Source organism: Diadema antillarum, unplaced genomic scaffold (genome assembly GCF_040938485.1).
Source record: "Diadema antillarum isolate AM-2024a unplaced genomic scaffold, OU_Dant_1.0 seq00001036_RagTag, whole genome shotgun sequence".
NCBI classification, from domain to species: domain Eukaryota; kingdom Metazoa; phylum Echinodermata; class Echinoidea; order Diadematoida; family Diadematidae; genus Diadema; species Diadema antillarum.
In genome coordinates, this window is record NW_027271868.1 from 146947 (window position 1) to 164113 (window position 17167).

The 17167-nt window shown below is 38.2% G+C and overlaps 1 protein-coding gene across 1 annotated transcript in view; it reads left to right on the forward strand.

Moving 5' to 3' along the window:
* Positions 1 to 5895, forward strand: part of LOC139742914 (CMP-sialic acid transporter-like) — a 29981-nt gene extending 24086 nt beyond the window's left edge. The window contains 5 exon segments of the mRNA XM_071653420.1: positions 98 to 435; positions 1103 to 1322; positions 4493 to 4669; positions 5641 to 5846; positions 5848 to 5895. Coding sequence (XP_071509521.1) covers positions 98 to 435; positions 1103 to 1322; positions 4493 to 4669; positions 5641 to 5846; positions 5848 to 5895 — 989 coding nt within the window.
* Positions 5896 to 17167: the final 11272 nt, after the last annotated feature.

Below are 17167 nucleotides of genomic sequence, written 5' to 3' on the forward strand. Positions count from 1 at the left end.
AAGGCAATTGAATAGATATGTTGTTTTACAGGTGAGATCTGCCGCCTTCAACTTGCACCCTCTTCTTTACCCCACCACCTTCCTTCCCTTTCTGCAGAAGGAGTAAGTCTCTCCTTCAAGATCTACATCCTGTGTGTGTTAACCTTCAATGCAACGGGGTACATCCTCCTAGTCCGCTTCACCCGGTCCCAGGATGGGCCACTCTATTACCCGACCACCACCGTGTTCCTGTCGGAGTGCTCCAAACTCTTCATCAGTCTCCTGATCCTGGTGAACGAGCACCGCAGCCTGCTGGGGATGGTGCGGGACGTCTACCACAATGTACTCTGCAGTCCCTCGGACACCTTCAAGATGTGCATCCCCAGCATCATCTACGCCCTGCAGAACAACCTGGCCTTCGTAGCCCTCTCCAACCTGGATGCGGCCACATACCAGGTATCGGGCCGATGCTGCTCCAATATACCAAGGATGATGCTGATGACGTAATGATGAAGATGTTGATGATGATAGTAATGAAGATTGTGATGATGATGGTAATGATATTGATGAAAGTGGCAATGATAATGATAGAGAAGATGATCATGGTAAAGGTGCTGATGATATAAATGATGGAGATGGTGATAGAAATGGTGAAGATTTTGTAATGATAATGATGAAGATGGTAATGATAATATAGGAAAAGTTGATAATGATGAAGATGTTGATGATAATGGTGAAGACAGTGATAATGATAAAGATGATTATGTTTGTGATGAAAACGAAGATGATAATTATTATGAATATCGTTCGCAAGGAAACACAACCTGCAGCTACACTTGGTCAAGATTCACAAAACTGCAGTGCGTTTATATGAAATACCATAGGATATAGAGAAAACTGTTGAAAGTCTGAAAAGCTTAGAGTTGGACATATCTGCCCATAAGTATCTTCTTAATTTGATAAAACTTGTTGGTAACAGTAAGTGAAAAAAAAAGCACAGAAGTTACAACTTTATTTTGCCTTGTTTACATAAATTGTTATTAAACATGAAGTATAGATTTATGGTATCAAAATACACTTACGTCACATTAAACTGATTTTTGTTTTGTGTTTTGATGTCCAGATTTCCTACCAAGTAAAGATCATCACCACAGCCATATTTATGGTGATAATGATTGGGAAGAAGATCAGCTCAACGCAGTGGCTAGCCATCATTCTGCTGTTTGCGGGCGTGGCGATGGTACAGGTGGAGTCTGCCACAAGCAACAAGGACCAGAAGCATTATAACTACACCAAAGGGTTGATAGCCATCATAGTTTCCTGTCTCTGCTCAGGATTTGCAGGTCAGACATCAATCCCAGCTATATGCTAGTTGGTATTCTAAAATCTATATCAATCCCAACTATATTCAGACATCAATCCCAGCTATATGCTACTGTATAAGTGGTTTCTTTCGCGGTGGTTTTATTTTCGCGCTTTTCGCGCTTTGAGGTTGAACCGCGAATTTAACATCACACGAAAATGTTTTGAACTCGTGGCTTGTTACAACACTATCATTACCGACTGCAAATTTAAACACGCGAAAAAGTCGGCACCGATGGAAACCGCGAAAGTTTCTGTACGTGAAAGAAACCACTTTTACAGTAGTTGATATTTAAAAATTGATATTAATCCCAATTATATTCTAGTTCAATTCAATTTGTCTTGTGTTATGATCAATCCCAGCTATATGCTAATTGGTATTTTAGAATAGATATCAATCCCAACTATATTCTAGTTCAATTCAATTTGTCTTGTGTTATGATCAATCCCAACTATATGCTAGTCGGTATTAAAATCTTTATCAATTGGAGCTATATGCTAATTGGTATTTTAGAATAGATATCAATCCCAACTATATTCTAGTTCAATTCAATTTGTCTTGTGTTATGATCAATCCCAGCTATATGCTAATTGTATTTTAGAATAGATATCAATCCGAGCTATATGCTACTTAGTATTTTAAAATCGATATCAATTTCAGGTATATGCTAGTCTAAAATTGATATCAATCCCAGCTGTATGCTAGTTGGTATTTTAAAATTGATATCAATCCCAGCTATGTGCTAGTTGGTATTTTACAATTGCATTTTGTGTGCACATGTTGTTATGTTGTCTCTTTACACTGAGTGCATTAGGGCCTTCACTTACACCAGAAAGCATGCAAATTTCGAAATGAAGCCAAATCCTCATGGTTCACCCCAGGTGACTAGAAATTGTCAGTAAATGGTATCAACCAGGCACATGTGTCATACCAAGAACTTAACTGAAATGAGTGCAATTCTGTATCAAGTGCAAAAAGAATGGAGTGATGGTATACTATATATCACCAATAAATCTTTAATGTTAAAGCAAAATGCACAAAACTAAAAGGGTGGGGAAACCCCTTGAGTAATTCACAGTGAAGACCAATGAATTCATTTCATGTACAGACATTTCTTCAGGACTTCAATGAAGGATCTAAACATTGCATTCTGTTCACCCATCTCTTCCAAAAAGTGGAAGTTACTTTAAAAAGAATCCTTCTTTGATATTTTTGACTTCATAAATAAGTATTCCCCATAGGACTAGTGTTGACAGTGAAGATGGACTAATCATAACATGCTGAAATGGCTACTCTGTGTCATGCTGGCAGCCAGACACTGTAAACAGGGAACCCACTGTGCGCCATTGGCATGACAACAGCACATTTGATTATCTGGCTAAGGGGGTTAAAATCTGATTTTCCTCGAACTGTTTGTGACTGTTGGGTGATTAGAGGGATATAGCCTCTGTCTGTCTCCAAACCCCACACTTCCTGTCCTAACATGATCCCCTCAATGAAGTGAGTCCATGTAGTGAGGCCAGTTGTGCCAAACTCTCACAAAGTACTATTCCTGGCATGATTTTGTTGTTGTTGCGGATGTCGCAAACTTAATTCATTTAAGGATGAAAGTTAGATTATATATTGAACCAGTGCATAAATAGGACAAAATATTGTTGAGCAAGTTGTGGCTTGCTGGCTGAATTGTCGTGCAACTTGTGGTTCAGTACTAGCATGACAATTTATCCCCTGCACAGCAGAAGGATTGTGTTCTTTGGCCACAGAGACACTGCAGCCATTGTTTTGAAAGCTTCATGCGCAAGTTCCTGATATTTACAAACAAGGGAATTCCTCGTGTATCACAAAACAGTGTGCATGATTTAAGTTTGCATGTTACAATGTTACGCTGGTTCAGAGTTGGTCCTCCAACACAGCTTACATTGTGAATGGATAGACAAACCATGGGGTAATATCCTCTCTTCTTTTTTTTTTTTTTGAGGGGGGGGGGGGAGGGGGAGGAGGTACACAGTTTATTCCTCTGGTCAACATTTCCTTTAATGAATGCTCTCTAGCTAAGCAGAGAATTTCTACTCTTTGTTGAATATTTTGAATCCTGTTGGCCTTTGTCTCTGGTATTTTATGACACTTATTCTCTTTTCTCTTTTACTGTTTGTGATTTTATTAGTAATTTTGTAATTTGTTAGAAATTTAAGCAGGTACTTGCTATTCCCAGGCAGTCTAGTTGGAAAAAAGTTTGAACAGATCACCTTTTGCCCGTCGAAAATCGCACTCACAAACATTCAACTTTCCACTTGATTCTTAGATTATTCCTATTCACAGTGGCATCACAATGCAGCTACTGATCTTTTTATATGAACTGGCTGCACTGTACTACTGTAAAATAAGAAATACAGAGCTGGCATTTATGTATTGATATAGCTGTTAACATTAAGTATTGAGATCTTGCCCCCCCCCCCCCCCCCCCCCCCCCCCCCCAAAAAAAAAAAAAGACATTTAAACAATTGTACCGTACAACGTTTTATTGTGCACATAATTTCAAACAATTTCTTGATGTGAATTTCTTGAATGGTTCATATGCTCACTAATCTCCTGGGGGGTGTTTGATCAACGTTTGTTAGCGCTGACAAGTTGTCAGCGCTGACAATCACCATAGTAACAGTCAGTGACCAGAGCATCTCAGCCAATCTAAACCAAGGATTTTGCTGAAATTGTCAGCGCTGACTAACGTTGATGAAACACCCCCCCTGGTGTCTTTTTGTTTGAATTTCAGGAAATTCATTGTTGCTTCTTATCTCTTACACAAATATGCCAACTTACTTTTTTTGTGGTATTTTGTACTAGTTTTAGCCCAATATACTGCAGGTTTCATGGAAAATATTTTATTTCAGATTGTATTACTACACATATCTGTTGAAGGAAATGTGAAAAATACTGTTTTTCCACTAAAAGAATTTGCTTTTCCATCCTTCAGAATATTGCAATGTTGTTAACAAGATTGCATCCCTATACAGGATACAGAACATTTGCAGTTTATTGCCAAATGAAAGGCTTACAGGTTTACTGCAAGGAGTCCACATTTTGATTGACCTGTAGTTGTTACATCTGTAGGTACAATCTTGACTCCTACCCCCCTCGTGTTCTTTATTGCAGGTGTTTATTTTGAAAAGGTCCTCAAAGGTTCAGACACAACTCTGTGGATACGCAACGTACAGATGTATCTGTTTGGAATCATCAGTGCTTTCGTAGGTGTATGCACCAAAGATTTCAAGAACGTTGTGGAAAATGGTTTCCTCCATGGCTACAATATTTATGTCTACGTAATAATCGGTAAGACGGAAAAAAAGTCCTCATTCCTTTGTCTAAATTATTGTGTGTTTTAGGATTTAGTCAGTACAATGCACAAGTGCAATTGAATTGATGTAAACCTTATTTTCAGGACCCTGTGTGTTTACTATAGTGCACTTCCATTATAACGAACACAGTTTATAACAAAATTCCGGTTGCAACAAAGTAGAAATTCATGCCGTAACATTATCCGCTCTATGTGCTTTTACTGTTTATCTGTTCGGTTACAACGAAATTTCGATATAATGAAAGAAAACTGCGGTCCCGAGGGACTTCGATATAATGGGAGTCCACTGTAGTAAATAGAGACATTCAGAAAGAATGATTGACTATCCAAGAGACTTGTAAGAAGCAGTTGTGGAAACAAACAAACAAGGCCTGTTTCAATTACAATAAAGTTCTCTGTACCTTGTTTTTGATTGTTTTAGTTTGCTTGCTTTTCCCTATCATAATTCTATGCTGTTTTTCTTCTTCAGTGTAAACATTAGCAAGATGAATAATAGTACTTGCTTGTGGATTTCCTCAAGTTTCACTTTTGGATTTTTCACAGTGACCTTTCTGATAGTCAATATCAGTCTTCAACACCTTGCTCCACCCTATCATTGTTTGCTGCTTTGTTAATCTAGCCAGTAATTGTAAGAATATTTATATTGACATACTGTAAAATATGATATATTCGCGGCATGAAATTTTTGCGAATTGGAGCCGATGGCCATTTTCGCGGCATGAAATTTTCGCAAATTGCCACTGGCATGCAATGCATATAGTGTAAACAAGAACTTTTGCATGCATTTTAATTTCGCGAATCTTGGCTCTCGCGAAATTCGCAAAATTAAAATGCACGCAAACATTCCTCGTGTTACAGTAGCGTTCTGACTCCAGTGTCATTAGAAATAAAAATCCTCTGTATCTATTTGTAATGTTCTTGTTGCCCATCTCTCTCTCTTTTACAGCACTGGCCAGTATAGGAGGCTTGTATACATCTGTGGTAGTCAAATACACGGATAACATCATCAAGGGCTTCTCAACATCGGTCTCCATAGTGATGGCTGCTCTAGGTTCCTTCATCCTCTTCCACAAGTCATTCGGATGGCTCTTTTGCACCGGCTCTCTCCTCGTGATCGTGGCCGTATACCTCTACAGCCTGCCGAAGCCAGCGACGACGGTGGCAAGCAAGGGGACCCCAGAAGGGACCTCAAAATGTCTAGCGTGTTTTTTTTTTTTTTTTTTGAGGGAGGGGGGAATGATTTGTGGGATGGATGGATGGAAAGAAGGATTGCTGTTGGTAAGGACCCCATCGCGAGGTGCCCCCACGACTTAATGAAACATTTTCTACACTCTAGTGAAAAGAGTGTGCAGCCATCGTAGTCTCAACTTCGGAGGGATGTTGTCAGCGTTAGATGAATCCAGAGAGATGCATGCTGATGATGGAAGGAGAGAATAAATTCATGTCTGTTTTTTTAACATTTTTATTTCTTAATCCAGTCCTCATGCACTCAGATTTAGCCTTTTTGTCAGAAACCGTTTTCTAACCTGAACGTACGTTTCTCAGCTGATACATCTTGTCGTGTAGAAATCTTTTCCTGTCTTACTTATGTGCGTGTATAATATGTTAGTACTTCTCTGACACGACTTTGTGACACATGTGCTCTATTCTTCCAACAGAACATGAAACGGTTTATGCCCAGAAACAATGCGTTCTGTAGCAGAGCTTGTGTAATACAATGAAAGTTAACTGGGAATGTGGTTTTTAGGCAAAACAAGAAAGGGAGAAATTCTGTCTCTGTCAGTATACAAATGACGTACAGGTCTGAGTGCGTCAGTCGAAATTGTGTGCAGAAGGTAACTATGGAGTGTTTAACTCACAAGGCGAAGCCGAGTGAGTTTAGGCTTGATTTCATAGTTACGTCATGCACACTATTCCTACTGACGCACAAAAAAGATGTGCAGCATATGTTTTATAGAACAGGGGATGATTTTTCTTTTTTTGCCAGAAATCCGTTTTTCGATCATGTAACTTGATGGCAAATTGACTGGATGCATTTTTTTTTTTTGGCCTACCATAGACTAAAATCGTGCATACAGTGTTTCCAACCATGCATCCATTACTGGATGCACAGTAAATTTACTGGATGCATGGTTTGCGAGCCAATAGGCATCTTATTCTGACTGCGCAAACTCTTTCCACAAGTGCGCGATAGCATGTTTACAGTGGTAGCTAATGTCATGAGGCAATGTGCGGCCAGTGAAAAATCAGCACACAGCTCTCGACCAATGGGATTGTAGGATTTTCGTTATCTCTTCTATAATGTGCATTGCATACCCAGAGTGACAACAACTTTCTTTTAGGGAGTTTGAAGTGAGATGATATGTTGTAACCCTTATGCATAACAGTACTCGTGTAATTATTCAAAAGTGAAACATCATTGTAAATCTAGTATTTTGACTCTCCAATGTTAAAAGGTAAGACAAGGGGTTCTTGTGGTGAAGTCATAAATCTATTTGAAAATGTAGAGTAGTGCAAGTTTTTTTTATATTCTTACTGTGAACATTCTGTGATATGTCAGAAATTTCACTTATAAAATTCCTACAAGAATGACAAATTGTGTTTTATGAGTGGATTTATATTTTTGTGTATTTACCAATATATGAGACAGATCGACTGACCATTGTATGAATGAACCTCAGTGATAAAAAAAGAAAAGAAAAGAAGAATCATTAGTATCAATCCCAACATTTAGAAGCAAAACCGTCTGGTTTGTTCCTGTGCCTCACAAATTGTAAATGTAAGAGGAGGAGAATGAGTAACCATAGTATCATGCCTGAACTATTCCTCAAAAGTCAAAGTAGATATATTCTGAACTGAAATGACACTCTGCTCAACATTGCCTCTCTTTCATATATTATTTTGAAAAGGTGGCCATTCTGTATATCGTATAGGATGTTTATCCCACTGCCCTTTTTGCCATATTTTGTAGTTTATTTCAATTTTGTAGCCATTCAAGATACCCCTCGTCATTATGTACTTAAGGCAGTCCTAAGTTACCAAATATGACTGTTCTTCAGAGAGAATTTTTAGGAATAAGTCTTGAATGATCAATCAGTAGTAAATCATAACATTGTCTACTACATTAGAATGGGATGCAGGGGTACTTCGATGTCCAGCCAAATTTCTCCAAGGAAATTCACTGATGTTTGCATTTCCTATTTTATGGGACTGAAATGTTTAATTCAAATGATTATATTTGGATTTTTTTTTCCTAGTGTCAGCTGCTATCCAAATAGATTTGGAATTTTGAAAATTGGTATTGATCACACATGTGGCATAAGAGCTTGAGTGATGCAAAATATACTGGAAACTCTGATACCCAAGTTTTTAGTTCACCTGAGCCAAAGGCTCAAGTGAGCTATTGCGATCGCCCTTTGTCCGGCGTCCGTCGTGCGTCGTGCGTCGTCCGTCGTCCGTCATCCGTCGTGCATAAACTTGTTACATTTTCATCATCTTCTTGAAAACCCCAAGACCGATTTTCATCAAACTTGGCAGGTAGCATCCCTAGGGGGTTAGGAACTCAATTTGTTAAAATGGGCACCATGCCCCACCCAGGGGGCCCCCAGGGGGGCCCAAACCCCCCAAAATTAAGGAATCTGTAAAAATCTTCTTCTCTAGAACCAGAATTGATAGAGCTAAGTTAATACTATGAGTTAGTACATTGATGACTGTAGTTTCAAGTTTGTTCATGGCAGAATCAGGGGTGCCCCCCCCCCCCCCCCCTTGGGACCCAGGGGAGGGGGGTGGGGAGGGGTTCTAATGGGGCCTAAATTGTACATTTTCATCTTCTTCTTGAGAACCCCATGACCCATTTTCACCAAACTTGGCAGGTAGCATTCCTAGGGGGTTAGGAACTCAATTTGTTAAAATGGGCACCATGCCCCACCCAGGGGGCCCCCAGGGGGCCCAAACGCCCCAAAATTAAGGAATCTGTAAAAATCTTCTTCTCTAGAACCAGAAGTGATAGAGCTAAGATAATACTATGAGTTTGTACATTTATGACTGTAGTTTCAAGTTTGTTCATGGCAGAATCAGGGGTGCCCCCCTTGGGACCCAGGGGAGGGGGGTGAGGAGGGGTCCTAATGGGGCCTAAATTGTACATTTTTATCTTCTTCATGAACCCCATAACCCATTTTCACCAAACTTGGCAGGTAGCATCCCTAGGGGGTTAGGATCTCACTGTATTAGAATGGGCACCATGCCCCACCCAGGGGGCCCCCAGGGGGGCCCAAACCCCCCAAATGAAGGAATCTTTAAAAATCTTCTCTAGAATCTGAAGTTATAGAGCTAAGATAATACTATGAGTGAGTACATTAATGACTGTAGTTTCAAGTTTGTTCATAGAAGATCCAGGGATGCCCCTCTTGGGGCGGGGCGGGGGGGGGGGGGGGGGGGGGGGGTTTGTTGGGAAGGTCCAAATGGGGGCCTGAATTGTACGTTTTCATCTTCTTCCTGAAATTCTCATGATGTATTTTCGTCAAACTTGGCAGGTAGCATCCCTAGGGGGTCAGGATCTCAATTTATAAAAATGGGCACCATGCCCCACCCAGAGTGCCCGAGGGGGCCCCAATCCCCCCAAATTAAGGAATCTTAGAAAATTTGGGCCCTTATTGTACATTTTCATCTTCTACTTGAGAATGCCTGGTCAAATTTTGGTAGAGCTGTGAATAATTTAGATTAGTGACTGCGCGGAAGGTGAAGTTGCGATACTCAGGTGAGCGCGAGACCCGCGGGTCTCTTGTTAGTTATTAAGGCTTCACTCAAATAAAACAAGCGACAGACCAAAGCATAGGAAGTTAGTGTATCCCAGGAATCCATTATTTATTTTTTATTAGGTGATCCGAGTATCCTCTCGGATCACCTATTGTATCTGTACGGATTCTTTCTTCTTCTTCTTTCTTTATTTCTCCCCAAAAGTTGTGCAGAGGTTAGCTCAGAAAGTACTCTGCCTATCAATTTCAAACTTATACCATGTATGTATCGTGTCCCAAAGACGGCAATCGAACTAAAATCAAAGTGATCAGTCGACCGTGACGTCACTATGACGTCATTATATGAAAACACATTTTCAGTCATATCTCATTAATGGAATGAAGTTTTTCAATGAAATTTACGTCACATATATTTCAAGTTATGCGCATTCTACTCATATTCTCAAAATTCACATTTTCTCTTGGTACGTGCGCGTACGCGCGCGTTGAAATATTTGTATGCTCAAATCGAGCTCAAATTTTTTTTGCACACGTTTCAGACCATTTGGAGCATTTTTTGAAAAATTGAAAAAATCGGACGGACGCGTACGCGCGCGCGCATATACGCACGCACAGCTTATATGCAATAGAAATTTCCCGTTTTTTCACACGTATCGGCTGCCTGAAATGTCAAGGAATATTTCTACCAAGTTTCAAGTCAATCCGACTCAATATGACGTCATACGGGCCCGTCAAAGTTGAAATTCCGCGCGCGCGTCAATGGCGATATACAGTACAACTATGCCAAAAAACTGCCAATTTTAAATCCGATTTTACTCGTCAGGATGGACGGTGACCCCCCATTTTCTATACATATTTTGAAAACTGATGAGTTGTACATGTCATTTCATGGGTTGGCAACGCTGACAAAATGATTAAAAGATATCAAATTTCTTAATAAAGTAAAAAAAGTAAATTTTCAAAATGACGTCATCAAATTTCAAGTTCATTCGAGCGTATCTCACTAGTCCTTTGTCAATTTTCACCCAGATTTCAGTATGATGTAGCTTATTTAATGTTCTTTCAAACATAAAATTACAGTGTTCTGATTGGATAACGGTATCACCTCGTAAAAATGGATTAAAAGTAACCTTGTCAAATTTGACCAGTTTACGTGTTATCTCTATGGGAGTGCAGTTTTTCTGGAAATGAAAATTGACATGACTATCTTTATCGAGCACTAGCTCACTTAAGCTTCGGTAAATTTCTCCCAGATTTTAATATGTTGTAGCTGAGACTTTACGCTACCGTAAGTGTGCCCTTTGTTTTTTCATACGATGTCAAAATCACGTCAAAAAATTGGGTTGAAATTCAGGCTTATCTTCGATGTATTGAGATATTTCTTTCTTTCTGCAACTTTCTTTGCAATAACTCAAGAAAAACGGCCTCTATCACTTCTATATTTTGCACATGTTTAGTTCATGTCACGTGAATTATTTCATAAAATAACAGCTACTTGATCGGACACCATCTTGGGTATGTAAATTAGGGTCAAAGGTCATAGGTGTTTCACCCTGTATCTTAGTGAATACATGTCTTATCTTTCCCATATTTTGCACACGCAAAGACCATGTTACAAGGATCATTTCACAAAATAATCACTTTTTACTCAGATGCCATCTTGTCTGTGCAAATTGAGGTCAAAGGTCATATGTACTTCTTTTTGTATCTTCGTTATGACGTGTTATCTCTATGGGAGGGAATTTTCTTTAATGTGAAAATTGACATGATTGTCTCTATCGAGCACTAGCTCACTTACCCTTCGGTGAATTTCTCCCAGATTTTAATATATTGTAGCTGAGACTTTGCGCTATCGTTTCATGTCCTTCCTTTTTTCATACGATGTCGGAATTACGATAAAAAATTGGTTGAAATTAAAGCTTATCTTCTATGTATTGAGATATTTCTTTCTTTCTGCAACTTTCTTTGCAATAACTCAAGAAAAACACGCCCTATCACCCCCATATTTTGCACATGTTTAGTTCATGTCTCGTACATTATTTCATAAAATAACAACTACTAGATCGGACAACATCTTGGGTATGTAAATTAGGGTCAAAGGTCATAAATGTTTCATCTTGTATCTTAGTGAATACCTGTCCTATCTTTCCCATATTTTTCACACGTATAGACGATGTCGCGAGAATCATTTCACAAAATAACCACTATTTCATCAGATGCAATCTTGGGAGTGCAAAGGTGGGTCAAAGGTCATATGTATTCATTGCTGTATCTTCGTTATTCAGTGTATACAGAATTTGGTACCAAAGATGGCAGATATGACTCCCTTTTCTAAATGAGAATGCAAACATCACACGGCCAATGTCTCTAAACACAGATGAAACTTGTATGGTCATGCCTATTGCGATCAGGACTCGAATCATTGATAAAAAAAATCGGATCACCTTAATTTGTCAGTGATGACAAATTAAAATCTCTAGTTATTATTATTATCATTGTTGTTGCTGTTATTTTGTCTGGAGAGCAAAGATCAGTCTGTTGCGTACGCAAGGGAAAACATTACATAATGAGATATTGGTACAGGTGTATTATCTTTTAAATCAACACATATCTGTGAGCATGTTGGTTGAGTTGGTGGGCAGTATTTCTTCATGGCATAAGGCAGGGAAGGCGTTTATCTGCACACCACCATTATTGAAATAGTAATTTTCATTAAGTTTCTATGAGAGAAAGTTGATTTAATATCTCTTGGAAACAATCTGAGCACTGCAATGAATGCATAGTTGACGAGAGGTGAATGTCAGTTGTGACAGAACAACGAGTAACATGTACTCTGTGATTTTATGAATTGAAAATTTGTGTGTTGTCAAAACTTATTGTATGTTTTTTTAACACTTAACCCTGCATGTTTCCAGAATCCATCCATCATGCATGGGCACCCCAACCTTCAAAAAAATAATGATAAACTGTTCTTGAATAAATCGACACAAGGTCAACAACTACGAGCAGATGTAAAGCCCAGGCAAAGTTAAGGTAACAAAAATTAATTCAGATAGAAACAGATTAAATCTTTTCCTATTTGTTTATCATGTTTAAAAAAAAAAAGAGGAAAGAGGAAAGAGAAAAAGCATAATCCCACAATTGTCATTTACATGGATAATCAAATAAGGTAGTTGTGAGTGTATGAGGGCTATGCAGCACGGGTGTTGCATTAATCTTTTTGGAGCTAAACACACAAGGTGTTCTGGGCGAAGTGCAGTTTGCATCGCTGTAAATGATCTCTTGCACTACATCGTATGGATGTAACCAACTTTTATCTGAGCATTGCTTGAGTCATAAGACAGGTTTTTTTCATATTATCATTCAAACATGGCCAAAAATGGTGTTTACATCATAACAGTTACAGGTAGTTAACTGGATTATTACATTATGTACTGCAGTACATAGCAATATCCAGTATTGCACTGGCTGGGAACAGTGTTGACCAACTGCAGCTGGCTTACATGTGATACACAGAGAAATGTGTATCTTGGCTCTATTACATGTAATATGATGTTATCAGTTATATATTACATGTAGTATCACATGTTGACAATTAACTCATTAATGTTTTGTGCCGCCGCTGCACGAAGTGTAGTTTGCATAACATTAACGCATGTCCCGTGACCTGAATATGCATTTACAATGGAGCACATTCTTGACCCTGATAAGAGAGGTCACATTGTACAAGCTTTCTAGGTGCTTGTGCTACTTACTATTTACGATTCACAGTGATTGCTTCAAGAACAGGTATATATATCTTCAGCGAAAGTCAATTACTTTTAGAAAGCAGACTGTGAACAAGGAGTGTAGACGCGGAGTATGGAATGACAAAGATGTACGTTAGTAAGTTAAAAGAATGTATATCATAAATATAGATTTATCATGGTACAGTACTGGGTTTAGGTATTGCTTGTACATACTAAGATGCCATTGAAAGGCCTGAAGTGAACAATGTGTCTATCATTTATTTTATTCTTCTTCTTTTTTCTTTTTTTTTTTCCTTTTTGGCCATTCCATGCTGCCCCTTTGGGCTATTTATTAACAAAATAAAAAATCGTCTGGGATCTTATTTTCCCAGGTATGTTAAACCAAGAAATCAAAGTTGTAAATATTTGATGTATCCCGTTCTTTCTGGCACTGTTTATGCTGAGCCTGCTTCTTTGTTGCGGCAGACAGATGCAGTGTAACTTTAATTTCACGTAGTTATGACGTTGCTTTGGTCGTTTTTTGTTTTTTGTTTTTTGGTGTGACTATCTCTGATTTTGAGATTATACTCAAACCAACAGGCAGTTTTAAACTAGCCACAAATTCTCGAGAGGATCTAAATTCTTTACTTTAAGCTCCACTGCTGCCATTGCTCCGACCTCTACAAATAGTATGACTATTACACTCCCAACTCAAATTATTCAGATGACTTTTTGTGAAAAGACTTCTCTCCTGGGTGTCATCTACATCATTCACTCATACGGGCTGAGAGGGGTGTAAATCCACCAGTTATACTTTCTTATCTCATCTGGAAAGATGAACAAGAGAGTAAAGGTATTTGGTATACTGTAAAACATGATATATATCCGGCATAAAATTTTCACGAATTGGAGCCAATGGCCTTTCTTGCGGCACGAAATTTTTGCGAATTGCCACTGGCATTCAAGCCATATAGTGTAGACAAGAACTTTCGTCTGCATTTTAATTTCACAAATCCTAGCTCTCGCGAAATTCACGGAATTAAAATGCACTCGAACATTCCTGGTTTTACAGTACATTTTTGTATTCTGTATATGAAAGCAGTATACACAGATATGACTTGTTCTTACCTGCCAGCCAACAGCTTTGTACATGTACATGTATGTCATGTTTTGATCCGTGCAGGTTGTCTTATGATGTTTCAAACCTCTTTTCTGTACTATGTCTACATGTAATAGTGTTGTTCAGTTGATGGAAGTGTGACAGGACTTTTAGAAAGAAGTGGATGTCTGTTTAAACACCACTGCAAATGATATGTCACTGTAAAGCAATATTTGCGTGATGACTTAACTCTACTTACTTTTAAGTGAGTGAAAGGTGCCCTGATATGTTGATAAACATTGAAAGAAGTTCTGGGAATATTTCTGCAGTCTTATTTCTCGGCCAAGAGGCTGTACAGTTTGAATTTTCTTGTTTCGTATTATTCCTATACCACATACGAATCACATCTGAGAACCGAAAGTCATCCAGGGACCGTGTGCACATAGAGACTACTGTTTGACAAACTGAACGGACGACCACGACGTTTCGTCCAAGTTGAGCAGGAGGTGGCTTGAAATGATTGCCCCACATGTGGTGCAGTCTATGACGGCTTACTATCCTGCTCAACACACCTTGTCAAGATCCATGATGCTCGTTCAATCCCTATAATCAGATCTGTGTACATTGTACCCTTTTTTATCCCCCACCACCATAATAAAAAGTACTCCATATAACTGGGTGGTTTATTTTGTAAAGAAAAAAAAAGAAGCATTCAGTTATGTAGATACCCTGTTCTGCTCAAAGGCTGTTACGAATACTGTAAAAGTGCATGTTTTGGCACGACTAATTTTCGTGCTCGGCCCGGTAAGAAGAGTTTCACTTGTTTTTAATTCCATAGAATCAAGACGTCAACTACTAGAACATAGGCAAGCAAATATATTTGCAGGCTTTTATTTTCGCACTAGTTCCTGGTTGCGGGAAATGCGCGAAAATTTCCACACCACGCAAATTTCCACTTCTGCGGCAATATGGGATTATCATCACTATGGTGTAAGTTCAAAGTGTGGAGAAAATATGTAGTTGCCTGTTCTGTTCTTGCTATCCTTCAGTTTTAGTTGACTTTTGCCAAAAAAGAATATTAAAAGTGCCGGTCTCTCGCACACTTTGATTTGTTGTGTGACTAGTTTGTGTGAGGGTACTGATAGAGGAATGTGAATTTCAGTTTAATGACTCTGTCTACAACACACACATAAACACACACACACACACACATATACACAATGACTCTGTTAATACTGTCTAAACACAGATACGAGGTTTCATTATTGCAAGATGATAAATATTCCTTGTGTGCATTTTTTTTAAAAAACAGGTTTGTCTACGGCACAACTCACTTAGTATAGTGAACTAAATATGGAAACACATCACAAGATTTTGTTTTTAAATGAGAGTATTTTTCTGATATAACAATCGGCGTTTCCCATGCTCCGTTACCAGATAGATAGAAAATGTATGCAAATTATTCAAAAAATAAATGCTCGCTCTCAAAATCAATTTGTATTCAACATATTATTGATACTGCTGGGTCCTTCTAAGGCAAAATATGAAATATTAACAAAAAATGCGCACAGAGCTGTATGTTTTGCAAAACTTAACTCGATTTACTGGAAAAGAGGTTGCATGCAAATACCATCTCGTAGTCAATGGGAAATGATTTGATACACACAGAACTCAAACATGTGGAACATGCTGCACCTCGTCACGCCCAAAACAGACGGGTAACAGTCGCTATGTGGTGTTTGTAAATTTGGGGGTCTGCAGCATGCGGTATACAGCATAACACGTTATCTGCTGATTTACTGACATGATTGTAAAAAGTATGAGTGACATTATTCCGCTTTGATTGACAGATGCTTTCACTACTGTACAGATGGTAGGAATCCATTGAAAATTAGCCACTGAAACTATAAAACATTCTCTCCTTTCTCCCTGTCTCTCTCTCTCTCTCTCTTTCTCTTCTTATAAGACTTTTCATACTTTCAGATCTACCAAAAAAAAAAAAAAAAAAAAAAAAATGACAATTTTTAGTAAATAATTGGAGGGTTTCAGTGTGAGTGTACAAACACACATTTACAATTGCAAACATATGCTAACAAGACAACTTTCTCATCTGCCAGTGGGGGAATAATGTGTAGCAAGTGTCCAGTCTTACATGTGTGTATTTATTTAGCAACCTACAGGCATCTAGTTTTGACAAGTTTGAGTTTGTTTGAGTTTGAGTTTGAGTTTATTTATAACAACAACATATGTACAGGAAAGTTTGAATACATGTTTATACATCAATATTAATACATACTACATGTAACTATCTAAACGATCTAAACAAAACATATTGAATATAATCTATAATATAAAATTATAAATGATTATGTAATCTAAAACTATTAATCTAAAAAAGAGCTACAATATGGCAATGTTGTACACAATGAGGTTGCTAAAAGAACCAAGAGGTAGCACAGGTGCTAGTAGGTGTTGGTCCTTTTAAACACGTATTACATAATGAACTATTGAAATACATTTAAAAATACTGTTATAATAACATTATTAATTTGTAGTACCATTGTCTATACAGATTTAATGTGTTTTGCTAAATCACTTCGGAAATTTTTCCTGGTATTAATACTCCTTAATTTTCTTGGCAAAGCGTTCCACAATTTCACTCCTATATAAGAAAGTGAGAGTTGGCCATACATAGTTTTGCATTTTGGTAGATAAAGCAAGCCTTCTTTTTTACCCCTTGTTGAATAAGAATGTTGGATGTTTTGACAATATTCTACTAGATCATGTGGCATATTTCCCTTTGATAAATCAAATATAAATGTACAGATGTAAAGTTTATGCAGTTCAAATACATCCATTACTCCCCAGTTTTTGAAATAGGGGATCAGAAGG